General features: G+C 34.4%; 4 protein-coding genes across 4 annotated transcripts in view; 2 read left to right on the forward strand and 2 right to left on the reverse strand.

Moving 5' to 3' along the window:
* The first annotated feature begins 964 nt into the window (after positions 1–964).
* LOC129570310 (uncharacterized) lies at positions 965–3,335 on the forward strand. The gene is made up of 3 exons (XM_055449866.1): positions 965–2,190; positions 2,562–2,789; positions 2,983–3,335. The coding sequence occupies exons 1-3, from the start codon at positions 2,061–2,063 to the stop codon at positions 3,096–3,098; spliced, it is 474 nt and encodes a 157-aa protein (XP_055305841.1). The 5' UTR covers positions 965–2,060; the 3' UTR covers positions 3,099–3,335.
* A 3,903-nt stretch (positions 3,336–7,238) lies between these two features.
* On the reverse strand, positions 7,239–7,962 carry LOC129570283 (uncharacterized). The gene is made up of 2 exons (XM_055449831.1): positions 7,764–7,962; positions 7,239–7,689 (listed from the first exon to the last, which is right to left on the reverse strand). Exons 1-2 carry the CDS (start codon positions 7,810–7,812, stop codon positions 7,268–7,270), a joined length of 471 nt encoding a protein of 156 aa, XP_055305806.1. The 5' UTR covers positions 7,813–7,962; the 3' UTR covers positions 7,239–7,267.
* Positions 7,963–10,380: 2,418 nt separating this feature from the next.
* Positions 10,381–13,509, forward strand: LOC129570284 (carboxylic ester hydrolase-like). Its single transcript, XM_055449832.1, has 10 exons — positions 10,381–10,778; positions 10,862–11,072; positions 11,133–11,357; positions 11,441–11,725; positions 11,923–12,032; positions 12,106–12,222; positions 12,317–12,492; positions 12,552–12,653; positions 12,996–13,121; positions 13,237–13,509. Exons 1-10 carry the CDS (start codon positions 10,545–10,547, stop codon positions 13,463–13,465), a joined length of 1,815 nt encoding a protein of 604 aa, XP_055305807.1. The 5' UTR covers positions 10,381–10,544; the 3' UTR covers positions 13,466–13,509.
* Positions 13,510–13,515: 6 nt separating this feature from the next.
* The window catches only part of LOC129570286 (vanin-like protein 1), a 15,526-nt gene continuing 15,211 nt past the window's right edge, over positions 13,516–13,830 (reverse strand). The window contains exon 6 of the mRNA XM_055449835.1: positions 13,516–13,795. Within this exon, the coding sequence (XP_055305810.1) occupies positions 13,666–13,795 (130 nt within the window). The 3' untranslated portion in view covers positions 13,516–13,665. The remainder of the gene's footprint in view (positions 13,796–13,830) is intronic.

The raw sequence follows: 13,830 nt of genomic DNA on the forward strand, positions 1-13,830 counted from the left end.
AAATACATTACCGCCGATTCAAGAACATATCTAAATACATTGGGCCGGTTCGAGAACATAGCAAAATTACACGGTGCCGCTTCGAGAACACTTTTTTTTACATACAACGGTATATGTTCTCGAATCGGCCCAATGTATTTTCCTATGTTCCCGAATCGGCGATTTTATACTACTTTCAATGTAAAAAAAAACAATGCAAGTGGAGATGATACACGGGATTTATCTGTACTTTGTTTATTTTCAGTAACTATGTAAGCAATGTTCACTAAACATACGTATACAGATGAGAAAAAGACATTTGGAATTTAGTTCTTTGAATTTTTTTTATTTTTTTCTTTTGAAAAACTGAAAAAAAATAAAAAGGTTTTAGTGAAAAGTGAATATATTTATTTTTTTTAATTTTATTTATTTATTTACGGCAAATGTTTATAACATGAACGCCCTTAGTGACTAAAGAGTACAAAAATATGCTTAGAATATAAAATTTTCTATTCAGATTACAGCAGATAAATAATTATACTTTTTTTTATATATGATTTTAGAGCATTAATTATTGAAGTTGTTGGCAAAAATTGATATGAATTTAAAGCCATGTGGCATTTAGACAATAAATATAAAGCTGAATGTTAAAAAAAAAAAGATTTTATTTCAAAATGAATTTTATTTGAAGTTTTTCTTCGAAAGAAGTTGTAATGGGGCCTAATATTCATGTATTGAAGCTATGAATCGCCTCATTGGCGTCGCTGTTTACTGCGACGACATCTCGTCTGCCTATTAAAACAAATTGTCGTAGTCTGACATTGTCGATACATATTTGGTCGTTGGAAAATATTTGTTTTACGATTTATAGGAAAATTAGATTTATGTGTGCATGAGTAGATGACTCACCCACTGAGTGAGCAATTGGATGGATGAGTGCCAAATGCTTCGTTGCGTTTGACATCAAGAAAAAGGCTGTTGTACTTTGTTATGTATTCAAAATGTTCAAGCGAAATTGTTTTATGTACAACTGTCGAGGGCGATCCAGTGAAAGCATCCAAAAAGCACACTGAGTCCACTTACACTTACATGCAAACTTGATGCCAATATTATCCATTTAACCTCGAGCATTCGCCGCTGCCACTTGTGGAGTTTCATTTTCGAGCATCTTTTCGATTCATAATTCGTAGCATTTACCGAAAAGTGTTCAGCTTTGTTGGTTGAGCACATTGAAGCTGAGACTCTTTTTATTTATCAGAGACATTTTTCGTGTGACTTTTCATTGTCTATGTTATTTTGAATTCGTTGAACTGATGTTCTATTCTTCACAATATTTTTTGTTATTCGATGAAATCAATTAAAAAATTTCAACTTTTTCCAAAACCAAACCATCGATTTTTGTGTGAAAAACAAAAAAAATAAATAATTCAAAGTGACTTGATTACATTGAAGGAGTGACGAAGTGACTTGATTGTTTTATTGAGATAATTTGTCTAGAGGCAGAATCTTATGGGCTTTTTTCCATACGATTGGCGCCTGAGAGTTTTCCATTGTTCATTCACCAGTCGTAACGACACTCACGCGCTGCGTAGTTGTGAAATCACTCTCAGCTGCTGTTGAATCAACTGGTGGCTTCGCAAAAACACTTTTATTGTAACTTGGAGTGGCAATTGTGAAAAACAGTTAATTAAATGTCAAGCGTTTCTTGTTCAATGCTCACGTTTAAGATTTAGTTTTTGCAACAGTTCAAATCAGTTATTTCTTAAAAATTAAAGCGAAGTTTCAACGAAATGAAGATTTCAGAAATATTGAATTTCTCTATTCAATAGAGGGATAAATTACGGAAAATAGAGAAAACAGAGACAAAAAGGATATAAAATAGAAAAAAAAGAATGTGAAAAAGGAAAAAAAGAGAAAATTGAGAAAAAAGAGAGAAAAAAGATGAAAAAGAACCAAAAAAGCGAAAAAAAATTGATAGAATAAAAGAAAAAAGACATAATTGAAAACCAAATCAAAATTGTCTTGTTCCATAACATTTGAAGTTGCTTCGAAAGTTTCAGATCTTCGAAATAAAAATAGAAATGAAGATTCCAACTGTAACCAATTGTTGCTGTTGCCTTAGTTTAAGAGCAGCTGGACTGTTGATTGGTGCGTTTGGTGTTTTGGCAAACATGATTGGCGTTTTAAGTGGCTATGCAATGGTATTGAATGGTGAGTCAACATTTCAAACTCACTCCAGAATAATTGTGTGGAACCAAAGGCGACACGATGTCGCGCGTAAGCAATGCACAAGCACGCACGTAATGGTATAATGAGCTATGATGTGATATCTTGGGAATTTATTCGGTGCTTTGGAAGAAGTTATCCGTTGAATGAGGCAAAAGAAGCTGAAAATGCATTTAAAAAATGAGTTTGTTTGTTCAGCCTTAAATATTGCCGTTGACAATTGTTGTTGCTGTTACTTTTGTTTATCAATTATCATGAATAAATGTTATAAATGAAAGTGAAAAATTCTTTAAAAACCAATTTGAAATTTTCTCATTCATTCAAATACATTGAAATATTTTTTCAAATTTTTGCAGTAATCGGTCTCCTGGTGAATTCCTGGTTCGTCTTTGGCATTCTGAAAGAAAATCCAAGGCTAATGCTGCCCAGCATAATTCTGACGTTCTTCGCAATCATTTTGATGTTTCTCTCACCATTCTTCTTCATAGCTTACTACCACAGCGAAGTGACAGAGGATAAACAGGCAAACAACAAATTGGCTTATTTGTGCACCGCTCTATCGTTGATTTTGTATTGTATTGGAGGTATTTAATTGTTTTTTCATTTTCCTAAATTTCGATGATTTTAAAAACCAACTAGAAATTTATAAACAAAAATGTTCAGTTTTCTTTGATTGAATTCCTAATTGGTTCATCATTTGAAACGGTTCAGATTGAACTAATTAAAAAATTTCAATTTAAAACCTCTAAAATCGTTGTATTTACTTTTCAAATCTAGTTCTCTCAACCTACCTGTGGCTAGTGCATTATTCCCTGTACAAATCCATAAAAGCTGGAGCACCACGAGGGCCAAACGTACACGTACATGTCCATAAAAATGGTGGCGACGTTTAAAATCAACTCGTGAAAGTCTCATCACCGTCAAATAAAAATTGGTTCTCAAACGTCGGACGAAAAAAGCTCATCACGCTCAACATATGGCTCATAATAAATTACGCTTAATACAGAGAGGGACCAAATCACATGCATCATACTTCTTCCATATCTAAAATTGTGTGGACGATCGTGTTTTTCTTGCTCATGTAAAATGTGTTGTGTTTCAGTATTTTGTGGCGAATAAAGCGAAAAGAAATGATGAAGCCTGGTGTTTTATTTCAAATGATGGTTAAAATTATGATGAAAAATGAAAAAAAAATGTCATTGTGGAAAAGCTTGCTTAATTGCTCTTAACCTCTTAGCTGGTGTTGTGTTTTCATTTGAATTGTGAAAAAAGAGTTCAACAATTCATAAATTATCGATTTTCACTTAAAAGCGCAAAAACCAATCCACCACAAGCCATAAATTATATGAAATATATCCGTATAGTCAGTGTAATTAGATGCTATGTATACATTTGCCTCCTCTGTAATATGAATGCTTTGTGAAAATGGCAATTTTGAAAATGACTTTCAACATTGCCTTGTGATAGTGTTTCAATGGACAATTTGTGTGCGTTGGCCAATGACTGTTCAAGTTGAACTGCTTAACGGTTCATCAGTGGAATGAAGGAAATTTTTGTCACAAGAAAACAGTACGTTATTCATCAGTTGAATGACATGGTGCTTGTGTATTCGCATGAAAAACGTCTATCACACCACTCCACATTCACAAAAGCCATTCAATGGAAGACGTTCGTTTACTTTTGGTTCTCGTCCATTCACCATCTTATTCGCATTAACTGGTAATTTCTAACGCTTCCATCAACGTATTTTCGGTCATTAAGTGTGGACACTTTGCTGAGTCATCATCATTTGACACAGTGAATGAAGGTTTTTTGCGAATTTCTTTCGATTTGAATTGAAGAAAAAAAAAACAATAAATTTGAAAATTTATTGAAAAGAAAAATCAATGAAAAATTAGAAATTTCTGGTGAATATTCAAGTGAAATTCTGGTGAGTTTTGGTGACATCTTTAGGTATATATCTAAGGTCCTTTGGCTAAGGTATATTTGTTCAATTGAACGACTAATTTTCCGTCATTTTCATTAGTCTGAAGTGAAGAAAATGCGATTTTCGACGGTAGATCATTGCTTTTGGTGCATTGATTTGCGAACGTCTGGAATAATTATGGGCGTTTTGGGTGTCTTGTCAAGTGCTTCGTACATTATTATCGGATTTCCAGAACCAATGTGGGCTTTGATGCTGTGCTGTGAGTACATTTTTGTTCGTCACAACGTTCGCTGCGCCTACAAAAACAATTGTTATTTGATATAATTTATGGTTTAGCATATAATAAACTACAAGTTGAAACTAAAATCCGCTTCATGAAGCTCAACGCTTAAAGCGGAAGTTTGTTTCATTTCAAATATTTTCTCAAAAATATTTTTTCTGTAGTTTATTCCAAGAAAACAATTCAATTCAAAAGAAATCTCACGCAAACCATTTGTTTCTTTGTAGATTTTGGTTTGATCGTCAGTTCGGCCTTTCTGTATGGAATTTTTAATGTGAGTACAAACGATTTGAGCCTTCTTGAGAAAGAAGATCATACAACTGTCTTTTCTCTTTTGAAAGAGTCTCTTCAATCCGCAGTTCTGTTTCTTTCTTTTTCGAATTTCTCTTTTTCTAATGTTCCTTTTGTCAAAGGTTTTCTAATCTGAATTTTGTCCGATAATCCAGGAACGACCGCATTCAATGCTGCCAATGATTATTGTGACATTCGTTTCGGTGCCTGTACTCTTCCTCATGCCAATTTCCTTCGTAACTTACTACTTCGTCACAAAAACACACATCGAAAAGGAGGATAATTACAGAGCATTCATATGCTTGACGGCGTCGAATTGCGTCTATTGTTTAGGAGGTAAACATCGTACAGTCATGACAACTGAGTTGTAGGATAAAGTATTGCCCGTTTTTAACATGGAAGTGTATGCATAAATTGGGTGACACTTTATCCGTCCATTGTATTTCCTATGGCACTCGGCAACGTATACTTCCTATAATAATTTCTTAGATGAGAGCATTATTCATTTCTAGAGCAAAATACATTCAAGAATTCATACATTTTCAATTGTTTCAGCGTTTAATTACTACTTGTGGAACGTCCAATATTCCCTGTACAAAGTGGTCAAAGAAACAGCCGCCGAAATTGGCAACCAAAGCAGATATGGAGTTTGAACGGAACCAACGAAATCTTAGACGAAAGGAAATTTTAAATTTTTTTTTAAATAGTTTTTCAATTGAGCACGCTTTTACGAACTCAAGTGAATTGAATGCCAAAAATATTAGCGGTATTATACAATACAGCGAACGTATGGTTTCGGCATATGTAGACATTGATCTTCATTCAGTTCGGCTGATGTCGGCATATTAAGGTCATATGAGCTTTCAAAACGAGTCGATAAATTCAAATTCTAGATCAATGTTTGATAATTTTCATCCATGTTCATCAATAAATGGCGAAATTTTCAATTAAACAAGTGGTTTTGTCTTATATTCTGCTGCGATAAAATGGGATAGACTATATAGCCTAGATATGTGTTTGGGTTAAATGAAAAATGTAAACACTGTTTATCTAACAAAGATATATTTCAAAATATGAAATGATTCATTTTGAATGGAAAATGGGTATATTTGGTCAGTGTACTTGGAATACCGCCGTTAACATATGAGACTTGTGAAGGTCTATGTAATTTATAAGATTCTATGTTCATTCGATTTCTACCGAATTCGCGTTCAATTTTGTTTATTTCAATCGACAAAACCAATTCACTCTTCATTCGTTCACTCATTATTGATTCAAAAAACTGAACAGACGTCGAAATATATTAATGGTTATTCTCAATTTGGATCCTCCTCTAGAAAACAGTCCCTGTTTTTATACGTCTTATTTTGCAATTGAGACCATCTAAGTGCTTTTGACATTGAATGAAAAGCATTCGATAAAAAAAACAAATACGTATTTGAATAGACAGCAATTTGAACTCGCTTTTATTTCTAAAATATTTTCTTTTTGCTTGAAATCGAACCGACACAATTGAATTTTCATTGGCCGCTAATCAAAATGAAGAAACTGCCGTTGTTTTATATCAACAAATTTGATCAAGGTTATTTATTAGAGTGTTTTCCAAAATCATCTCATGAGTCTCAATTTTCCTAGGGGGATTTAACTACGTGAAAACTTGTAAAAAAATGATATAAACGCGCACGAAATTGTTACATTCACCAGAGAACTTGCATGATTCCACTCAGTTGACAAGTTCCGTATTAAAACAACATGCGCGAACGCGCGCGAGTTCGTGTGCAAACTTGAAGCTGGACGACGCGCACACATCAGTCGTTCCATTTATTATATCTGGATTAACTTTTCCAACACTTTCTCCAGCTCTTTAAAAATATTTCCTTTGTCCATTTTATAATTATATAAATCTTTGAACTTTTGGAAAGGATGTGAAAAATCTTTATACACGTAAACAAGCAATTTTTAGTTTGAAACGCGTTTTGGTTGTCAAATAACAACTTGAAAAACGCGCAAAACCATAAACAAACTTGTGTAAACTTGTGACCGTGCGCGTCAGTACGTACAACGAACGCGTCGAACTTCCGCGAATCAAGCAAACTGGCAGAAAACATGCTGAACTCGTAAGAGTTAAATTCCCCTAGCAATTTTCACGTAATGTACGGATTGGTTCATTCTCCAAAATGCCATTGTGAATATTGCTCTTGTTTGCCCGTAAAAAGGATTTAGTTGGAATGAATTCTAAGCACGTTCTCGGTATGGAAATGGAATTCCGTATTGGGTAACAAAATCATGTACCCAATCAAATCAGCGACGTCCATAGAACTACAATATGCGATGTCGTTGAATCAAGAAAATTTATCATTTCGAATAAATATCAAAATCTGTAAATGCTTATTAAAAACAAACTCAAATCTTCACTATATAATAACTGTGCAAACAAAGTTTTATTATAAATGAGGTTCTATTGTTAGTATTTTTTTGCATAAACAGTGAGACAATTCAGAAATTGTCAATGTTTTGACACAATATAAACGATCGTTTATATTTAACGAATTCGAATTCGTTCATTAATTTTGAATTAAAAGTTCTTCCGTGCACGACGAGGAAGAGGAAAATGTGAATTTCAGTTTTAGATTTTGATCGATCGTGATATAAACGTCGCCATTGTCCATGATGCTAACGTTGCAGTAAAAATTCGTTTTCGTTTTGTAGATTTGCCCGTTTTGCGTAGTCACTTCCAAGTACCAATGATCGAAAGGACTGAATGCCCCGTTGTAATAAATGAACGGCGTCGGGTGTGATAATTGATTGTTTTCCAAATTCGTATACGTTGTGATGCCGGAGTTTGGGTCATGATTTTTAACCGTATGGTGTTTGACGAAAACTCGTTGCAATACTTGACCCGAAGAATTAACAACGAAATATCGCCCATGTTTTGCTCCCATTCTCGCATCTCCCTGTGGTTCCGTGTCCACGGTTTCCGTTTGAGCTTATTGTTCGATAGACAAAAATGGATTAAAACTTATTAAATAAAGCACACGAAATAATTGAACTGGTACGAACCTGCGCTCAAACACACAATGACAATAAACAATCCGAGAATCAATTTCATCGTAGAGAGAAATTAATGAAAACGCACTGAACAAAACTGTTGCCGTGTCAAATAATTTGCGAATCAGGAATGAAAACCCGTAGTTTTACAAGAAAATGAACAGTTATTGAATGTGTGCTGTGCCTGATGTAGAAGCAAACTGACTTGGTTCGTGTTTTGTACACTGTTTATATATTTTCGCATTAGAATCATCAATCAAAGCCGATCGAACATTTTTCATGAAAACTATTTTTAAAACGAGTTTTGTGTTTGATATGATTACGTTCAGAGCAGAACGGAGCAAGAAAACACTCTTACGCATGTATAATTTACCCCATTTGCTCCATTATGCAAAGGGATTATTGGGATTTTAATGAAATTTTGTGGCTTTGTTATGTGAAAGCCAAGTATGATTTTACTGAAGTTTTATTACTTTCGAGTCATGTACTTTTAAATTTTCCGACTTTAACCGCATTTTTCCATTAACAAAGATCTCGAATTATTTATCAATTTTGTATTTTTAATGTGGAAAATATACCAAAAATATTTATTTTTGCGAAGGTACGGAGTACACCCAATGTCTTCGAATACCAGAACACTTCAGTGCATTCCCATTAATTTGAATACTTAACTCACATTTCCACTCTCCAATGCTTATTTCCACGTTTTCTTTCGATAGTTCTACCTAAATTGATGACCTCACATTTTCCATTGAAAACTCTATCACATTTCAGAAAAACTACGAAATTTTCAATACAAAAATCACAAAACTTTATTTATGTTCATTTTAACTAAGAATTTTATTTGCATAGTTTCATTTATGGTGAAGCGGATTGCATAATTAAATCTATTCTTATTCGACTAATATCTCTTAATATGTCCGGATTGAGGTGTTGGAATTGAAATGGTACGTCAAATGTGTCTTGATATATTTTCGGATTGCTTTCTTCCAATTCATACTCCAGGCATCGAATGCTGTCTGTTCCGCCTTCTTTTGGAATTTCGTCGAATCTTGCCGTTGGCTCAAAAAAGTATTGGAATTTTTTGCACTTCACAATCGGATGATGATTCACTGAATAGCATTTTTTCGAATTCACAGTAGACACCAATCCTAGCATTTCACTAAATTGTGGGTATGTTAGTCGCCATTCGTCACTATTATTATGTAAACATTCATAAAATTCCCGTTCACACTCGCAGCTTCACATAAACGATTGAAATATATGGTTAATATCGTTCGTGCGATTCAGTCTAAATCTTTGTTCAAGCTCACATCTAATAACATAAGAGCAACATAAATCATTATAATTAAATCCTGGAGGAATATCTCTTAATATTTTGTAAAAAAACGTCCCTGAACAAGTTTTCTTCTGGCTCAACTATGAAGGGAGCATATATAATGTATGTATCGTGTTTATATTGATAGAACTCACTGAGAACTCTTGTTAGATTTTTAGCCACACGGGAGTAAGCTTCATCGTGACGATTTTTAGATAGGTTTGTAGACTGAAGTGTTGAACACAGAAATGCAAATGCAAATGAAACTGATAAAACGTTCCGCATTTTTATTTTGAACAATTTTTCCAATTACTATTTATATTTTATTCAACATTCGATGCACATCGATGGTGTGTTGAAAGTTTGAGATCTGCGTTGGAACTAACCAGAAATAACAAATAACAATGTTTACTTTTGGTGGCTATTTAGCTCCAGACATAACCATTAAATACCAATTAAGCTTTTGGATAGGCTTAAAAGTATGGAAACCAAATCTTCGTTCGTTTGCGATGCAAACAGAAAAAAGTTTTGGTTTTGTTGAATACACGAAAGTAACATCTTTCACTCATATTCAAATTGTTTCAGAGTGAACATAGTACGTGTGAGCTCACAGCGGATATATTGGATATGCCTTCAAAATTTCTATTACGGATTGGTTCAATAAAGACCAGACGTAGGTACTAATAGTGTTTTAATTGTTGTTACATTGCCGAAAACATTATTTGTTTACCTGATAATTTGAAACAAATTAATTTGGCCGACCACGTATATATTACACATGAATTAAATCAATGCCCAAGTGCGAACGCTACATCTTTTAAAAAACGTGGTTCACGTGTTCACGCCTTTCTCACAACTTTTATATAATTTCCTGTCTGAAAGACGTGCGTCTTCTGTGCAATGGTATACAGAATACGCGAGGGAATGGCGTGAGGGTAATTTCAGCTATACCATTTATCACTGCACAGAAAACGTACGTCTTTCGTGTGGTAATTATATATAGAAGACGTGAGAAAGGCATGAATACGTAAACCACATCTTTTAAAAGACGTAGCGTTGGCACTTGAGTGGGTACGACTTGGTTGGGCAGAGCTGGAAAAAACACTCTGTGTGTGCGCGCACGTAACTAAGAACGCACACACAGTAGATGTGCGGCGCACACAGTGCTTGTATTTTTGGTGTGCGTGCACATTTACATAGATTTCGACAAAATTTGACAGTAGAACCGAAATCTATGTAAATGTGCACGCACACCAAAAATACAAGCACTGTGTGCGCTGCACATCTACTGTTTGTGCGTTCTTAGTTACGTGCGCGCACACACAGAGTGTTTTTTCCAGCTCTGTGGTTGAGCCCATAAAAAGTCGTTTTCATCCAACTATTTTTCACTTGTCCACAAATCGTTCAATTGAACGTTGGTTCGAAATTTAATTAGAAAATAAATCGATTCCGACAAATTAAAAACGTTTTGAGCTATGGTCGTGTTGAAAAATTCTTTTGAATTCTTTCTATACTTATTATTCATTATTTTGGGCATCGGAAGTGGTGAAAGAGTGTGTTCTAACGTAGAATTTGGATGTAAAGTGGTAAAAACGAAACTAGGCCAAATTGGCGGTGTTCAATTGAGCACGATTTGGGGTGGAAATTCATTTTGTGGTTATCGTGGCATTCCATTTGCTCAATCACCGACTGGCGATTTAAGATTTAAGGTATGCATAACATGTGATTAAAAAAAAAATTTCAATTAAAATGATTTCGTCTTTATATTTTTTTCTTTTCAATTCAAAATTAGGCTCCCGTTGCGACTGGACCATGGGAAGGCACACTAAATGCTTCTGACTACGGTTCGGTTTGTATTCAAACATCTGACGGTGGTTCGAAATCTCCTCAATCGGAAGATTGCTTATTTCTCAATGTTTTTGTACCAAGTGCTTCGGTGTGCAATTGCAATACGACCAATATCCCAATTATAGTTTATATTTTCGGCGGTGCCTTCACCAGAGGTACACTCTAAAAAAATTGATTTTTGTTCAATAAGTCTCTCGAATAATCATGGTTTTCAGGCGGAAGCAATAAGAGAGGACCGGAATTAATTCTGAATCGATGTGTAATTTTTGTGTCGATGAACTATCGCGTTGGCGTGTTTGGATTCCTTCCGTTGGCCCTGCCTGAATACTCAGGAAATATGGGACTAAAAGATCAACAATTGGCTATGCAATGGGTTAAGGAACACATTTCAGCCTTTGGTGGCGATCCAAACCGCATTTTGCTTTCTGGTCAAAGTGCTGGTAAGATGTTGGATCACATAAAAAATGAACATATTTCGATACTTTTCTGGCACAATTTGAAATTATCATTTGAACATTTTCAGGCGCAGCATCTGTTGGTTTTCATATTCTGAATAAAAAATCGCGAAAACTCTTCAATCGAGCTTATGCAATGAGTGGCTCGGCAATAAGTTTAAACGCTCAAATGGAAACTAATGATTTAAGACCACAATTACGAACGGCTGCTCAAACATTAGGCATAAATGTTACCACAGATGAACAATTAATTGAAGCAATAAAAACGATCCCAACTTCAGTTTGGCTTCAACTTACTTACATCAACGGAACAAGCATTGATCGATTTCCCACTTGGTCGGCAGCCATTGAAAGTTTGTTTGACTTTTTTTTTTAAATTTTAACGGTTTTATTGATACCGATTGTTTGAAAATATTTTTGAAGCATTTGATTTTTGTTTAAATTTATCTTTAGTTAAATAATTTCATTGAAATTTCTTGACAATACGAAGATCCTTCGGCAAAGAATGAATTTTTCTGGCAATAATAATGAAAAAATCGATTTTTTCCAGATATTGACGCACGGAAACCTTTCTTAACAAAAGACCCGTTGGATATTTACCATTCGATGTCTTCGAAATGTGATGATATTCCGTCGACTATTTACACTTATGTGTCAATGGTAATTGGTTTGATTTTTTCGGATTATGTCCGACATTTGGAAGAATGATCGAAAATGAAATCGCATATTTTAGGAAATGATTCCATACATCAAAGCCGGAATTGATGATCCAACATTAATTGAGGACTTGAATCGAAACTTCTATTTTCGTCTACCGTTTCACAATTTCGATCAAGTGAAGTGTAAAGAAGTGAGTTCTTACTATTTTGTTCGCTTTGGATTCTTTTTCTTTCTCTATTTTTCAAAGCCAAATTTAATTTATCTCTATTTCGATCATAATTCAGGCGGCGAAACCAATCCTCGCTCAAATGCGCCAATTTTACTTCGGAAACAACACAATCAATGCATCAACAATTATGCAATATGTTCGAATGTTGAGTTACTACACTTACATTTATCCGATACAAAGAGATGTCAATATTCGTGCCAAAAGGGCAAAATGTCCACAAAGATTACAAATGTGAGTTTTTCTCCCAGAGCTACTAAGATACGGAATATAATTTCATTTTTAATTCCCAGCAATAATCAAAAGACACCACTGAATATATTCGGTGCATCAGATCCACACATAGCAGCACTGCCTGGTCCTGGACACACAGAAGATTTGTGCCACTTACTTTAGTAATTTTGTTTTTTTTTCTCGTTTTTTTTTTGCATTTTTTTCGCTACTGGAAATAAATAGCGAGAAAAATGAATTTTTCTACGGAGTTATGTCATTTTTGTTCGCAACTTTATTTGTCTCTTTTTTGCTTCAAGTTTCATCCACCTCAGTTATGTTTCATCCACCTCAGTTATGAAATCAGTTTATCAGTAGTAATAATTATTCACCGTGTCAAATGAATTTGTAGAAAAAGTCGAAAGTTTCGTCTCAATTTCCATAAAATGAATTGGAGTCTGCAAAACGTGACCATTCTTGAATTTCGCTTACATTGCATTCCATCTGATCAATATATTCTATTTCAGTTGCAAATCTTCTGCCTCTCTTTATGCAGCCGTTGACAAATACAAAAGCACCAATATGGCATACATGAATGCGTATAAAACGAGCGAGGAAATGATTGATATTTTGGTATCGTATGCGTCCACTGGGTAAGATGTTTTCACATTTTGTAAACTCGAATCGATTTTGACGAAGAAACAAAATCTAATTCCCTAAAAATTCTTTTCAATAGAACAATATTTTTAATATGCATCCATTCAACAGAAATCCAGTTTCACGAACAGGCAGTTTAACTAACTTCCCAAGAATCAGTCGACATCCACTCCGAAATTTATCCTATGTCGTAATCATGGATACGGGAGATATTGCAGTCGGTGCAAATCCAACGAATGAAGAATACAATTTATGGCGACATATCGATTTGCGCGTACAAAAATTGATAAGGATGGGCTGTAGCAAAGTAAATGTGCCGGATAACTTATTCAAAGTTTGAAACTGAGAATCGTTTGTTTGTCTTGAAAAGATAATAAAATCGAAAACCGCTAAAGTGAATCGATTATTTTATTCCCAATGTTTTTTTTTTCATAAAACAAAATGATATCAACATAGTTCTATCAATGATTGACGCAATGGATGTGCCTCATCCAGATAATGCTTGACAAAACACACAACGTGATTATGATGACATCCTTTCTAGATCTGTTTGTTTGTGATTATATCCTTGTCATAATCTCGTGAGAATATGGCAAATGTTAGCAGATTTGACTTTGGCACATTCAAATTCAGCTCAACCTTAACATGATGATCATTTTGATCTTCGGATCTGGAATGAAAATAATGGAATTTTTGTTGAAATTC

Source organism: Sitodiplosis mosellana, unplaced genomic scaffold (assembly GCF_009176505.1).
Source record: "Sitodiplosis mosellana isolate CC-2019 unplaced genomic scaffold, AAFC_SMos_1.0 Smas_scaffold_52, whole genome shotgun sequence".
Lineage (NCBI taxonomy): Eukaryota > Metazoa > Arthropoda > Insecta > Diptera > Cecidomyiidae > Sitodiplosis > Sitodiplosis mosellana.

Coding starts and splice junctions, on each gene's coding strand:
- LOC129570310 (XM_055449866.1), top strand. CDS start 2,061: ATGAAGATTCCAACTGTAACCAATTGTTGCTGTTGCCTTAGTTTAAGA. Junction 2,191..2,561: donor CTATGCAATGGTATTGAATG/GTGAGTCAACAT, acceptor AAATTTTTGCAG/TAATCGGTCTCCTGGTGAAT. Junction 2,790..2,982: donor GATTTTGTATTGTATTGGAG/GTATTTAATTGT, acceptor TTTCAAATCTAG/TTCTCTCAACCTACCTGTGG.
- LOC129570283 (XM_055449831.1), bottom strand. CDS start 7,812: ATGAAATTGATTCTCGGATTGTTTATTGTCATTGTGTGTTTGAGCGCA. Junction 7,690..7,763: donor CATTGTGTGTTTGAGCGCAG/GTTCGTACCAGT, acceptor TCGAACAATAAG/CTCAAACGGAAACCGTGGAC.
- LOC129570284 (XM_055449832.1), top strand. CDS start 10,545: ATGGTCGTGTTGAAAAATTCTTTTGAATTCTTTCTATACTTATTATTC. Junction 10,779..10,861: donor CTGGCGATTTAAGATTTAAG/GTATGCATAACA, acceptor ATTCAAAATTAG/GCTCCCGTTGCGACTGGACC. Junction 13,122..13,236: donor GTATCGTATGCGTCCACTGG/GTAAGATGTTTT, acceptor TCCATTCAACAG/AAATCCAGTTTCACGAACAG.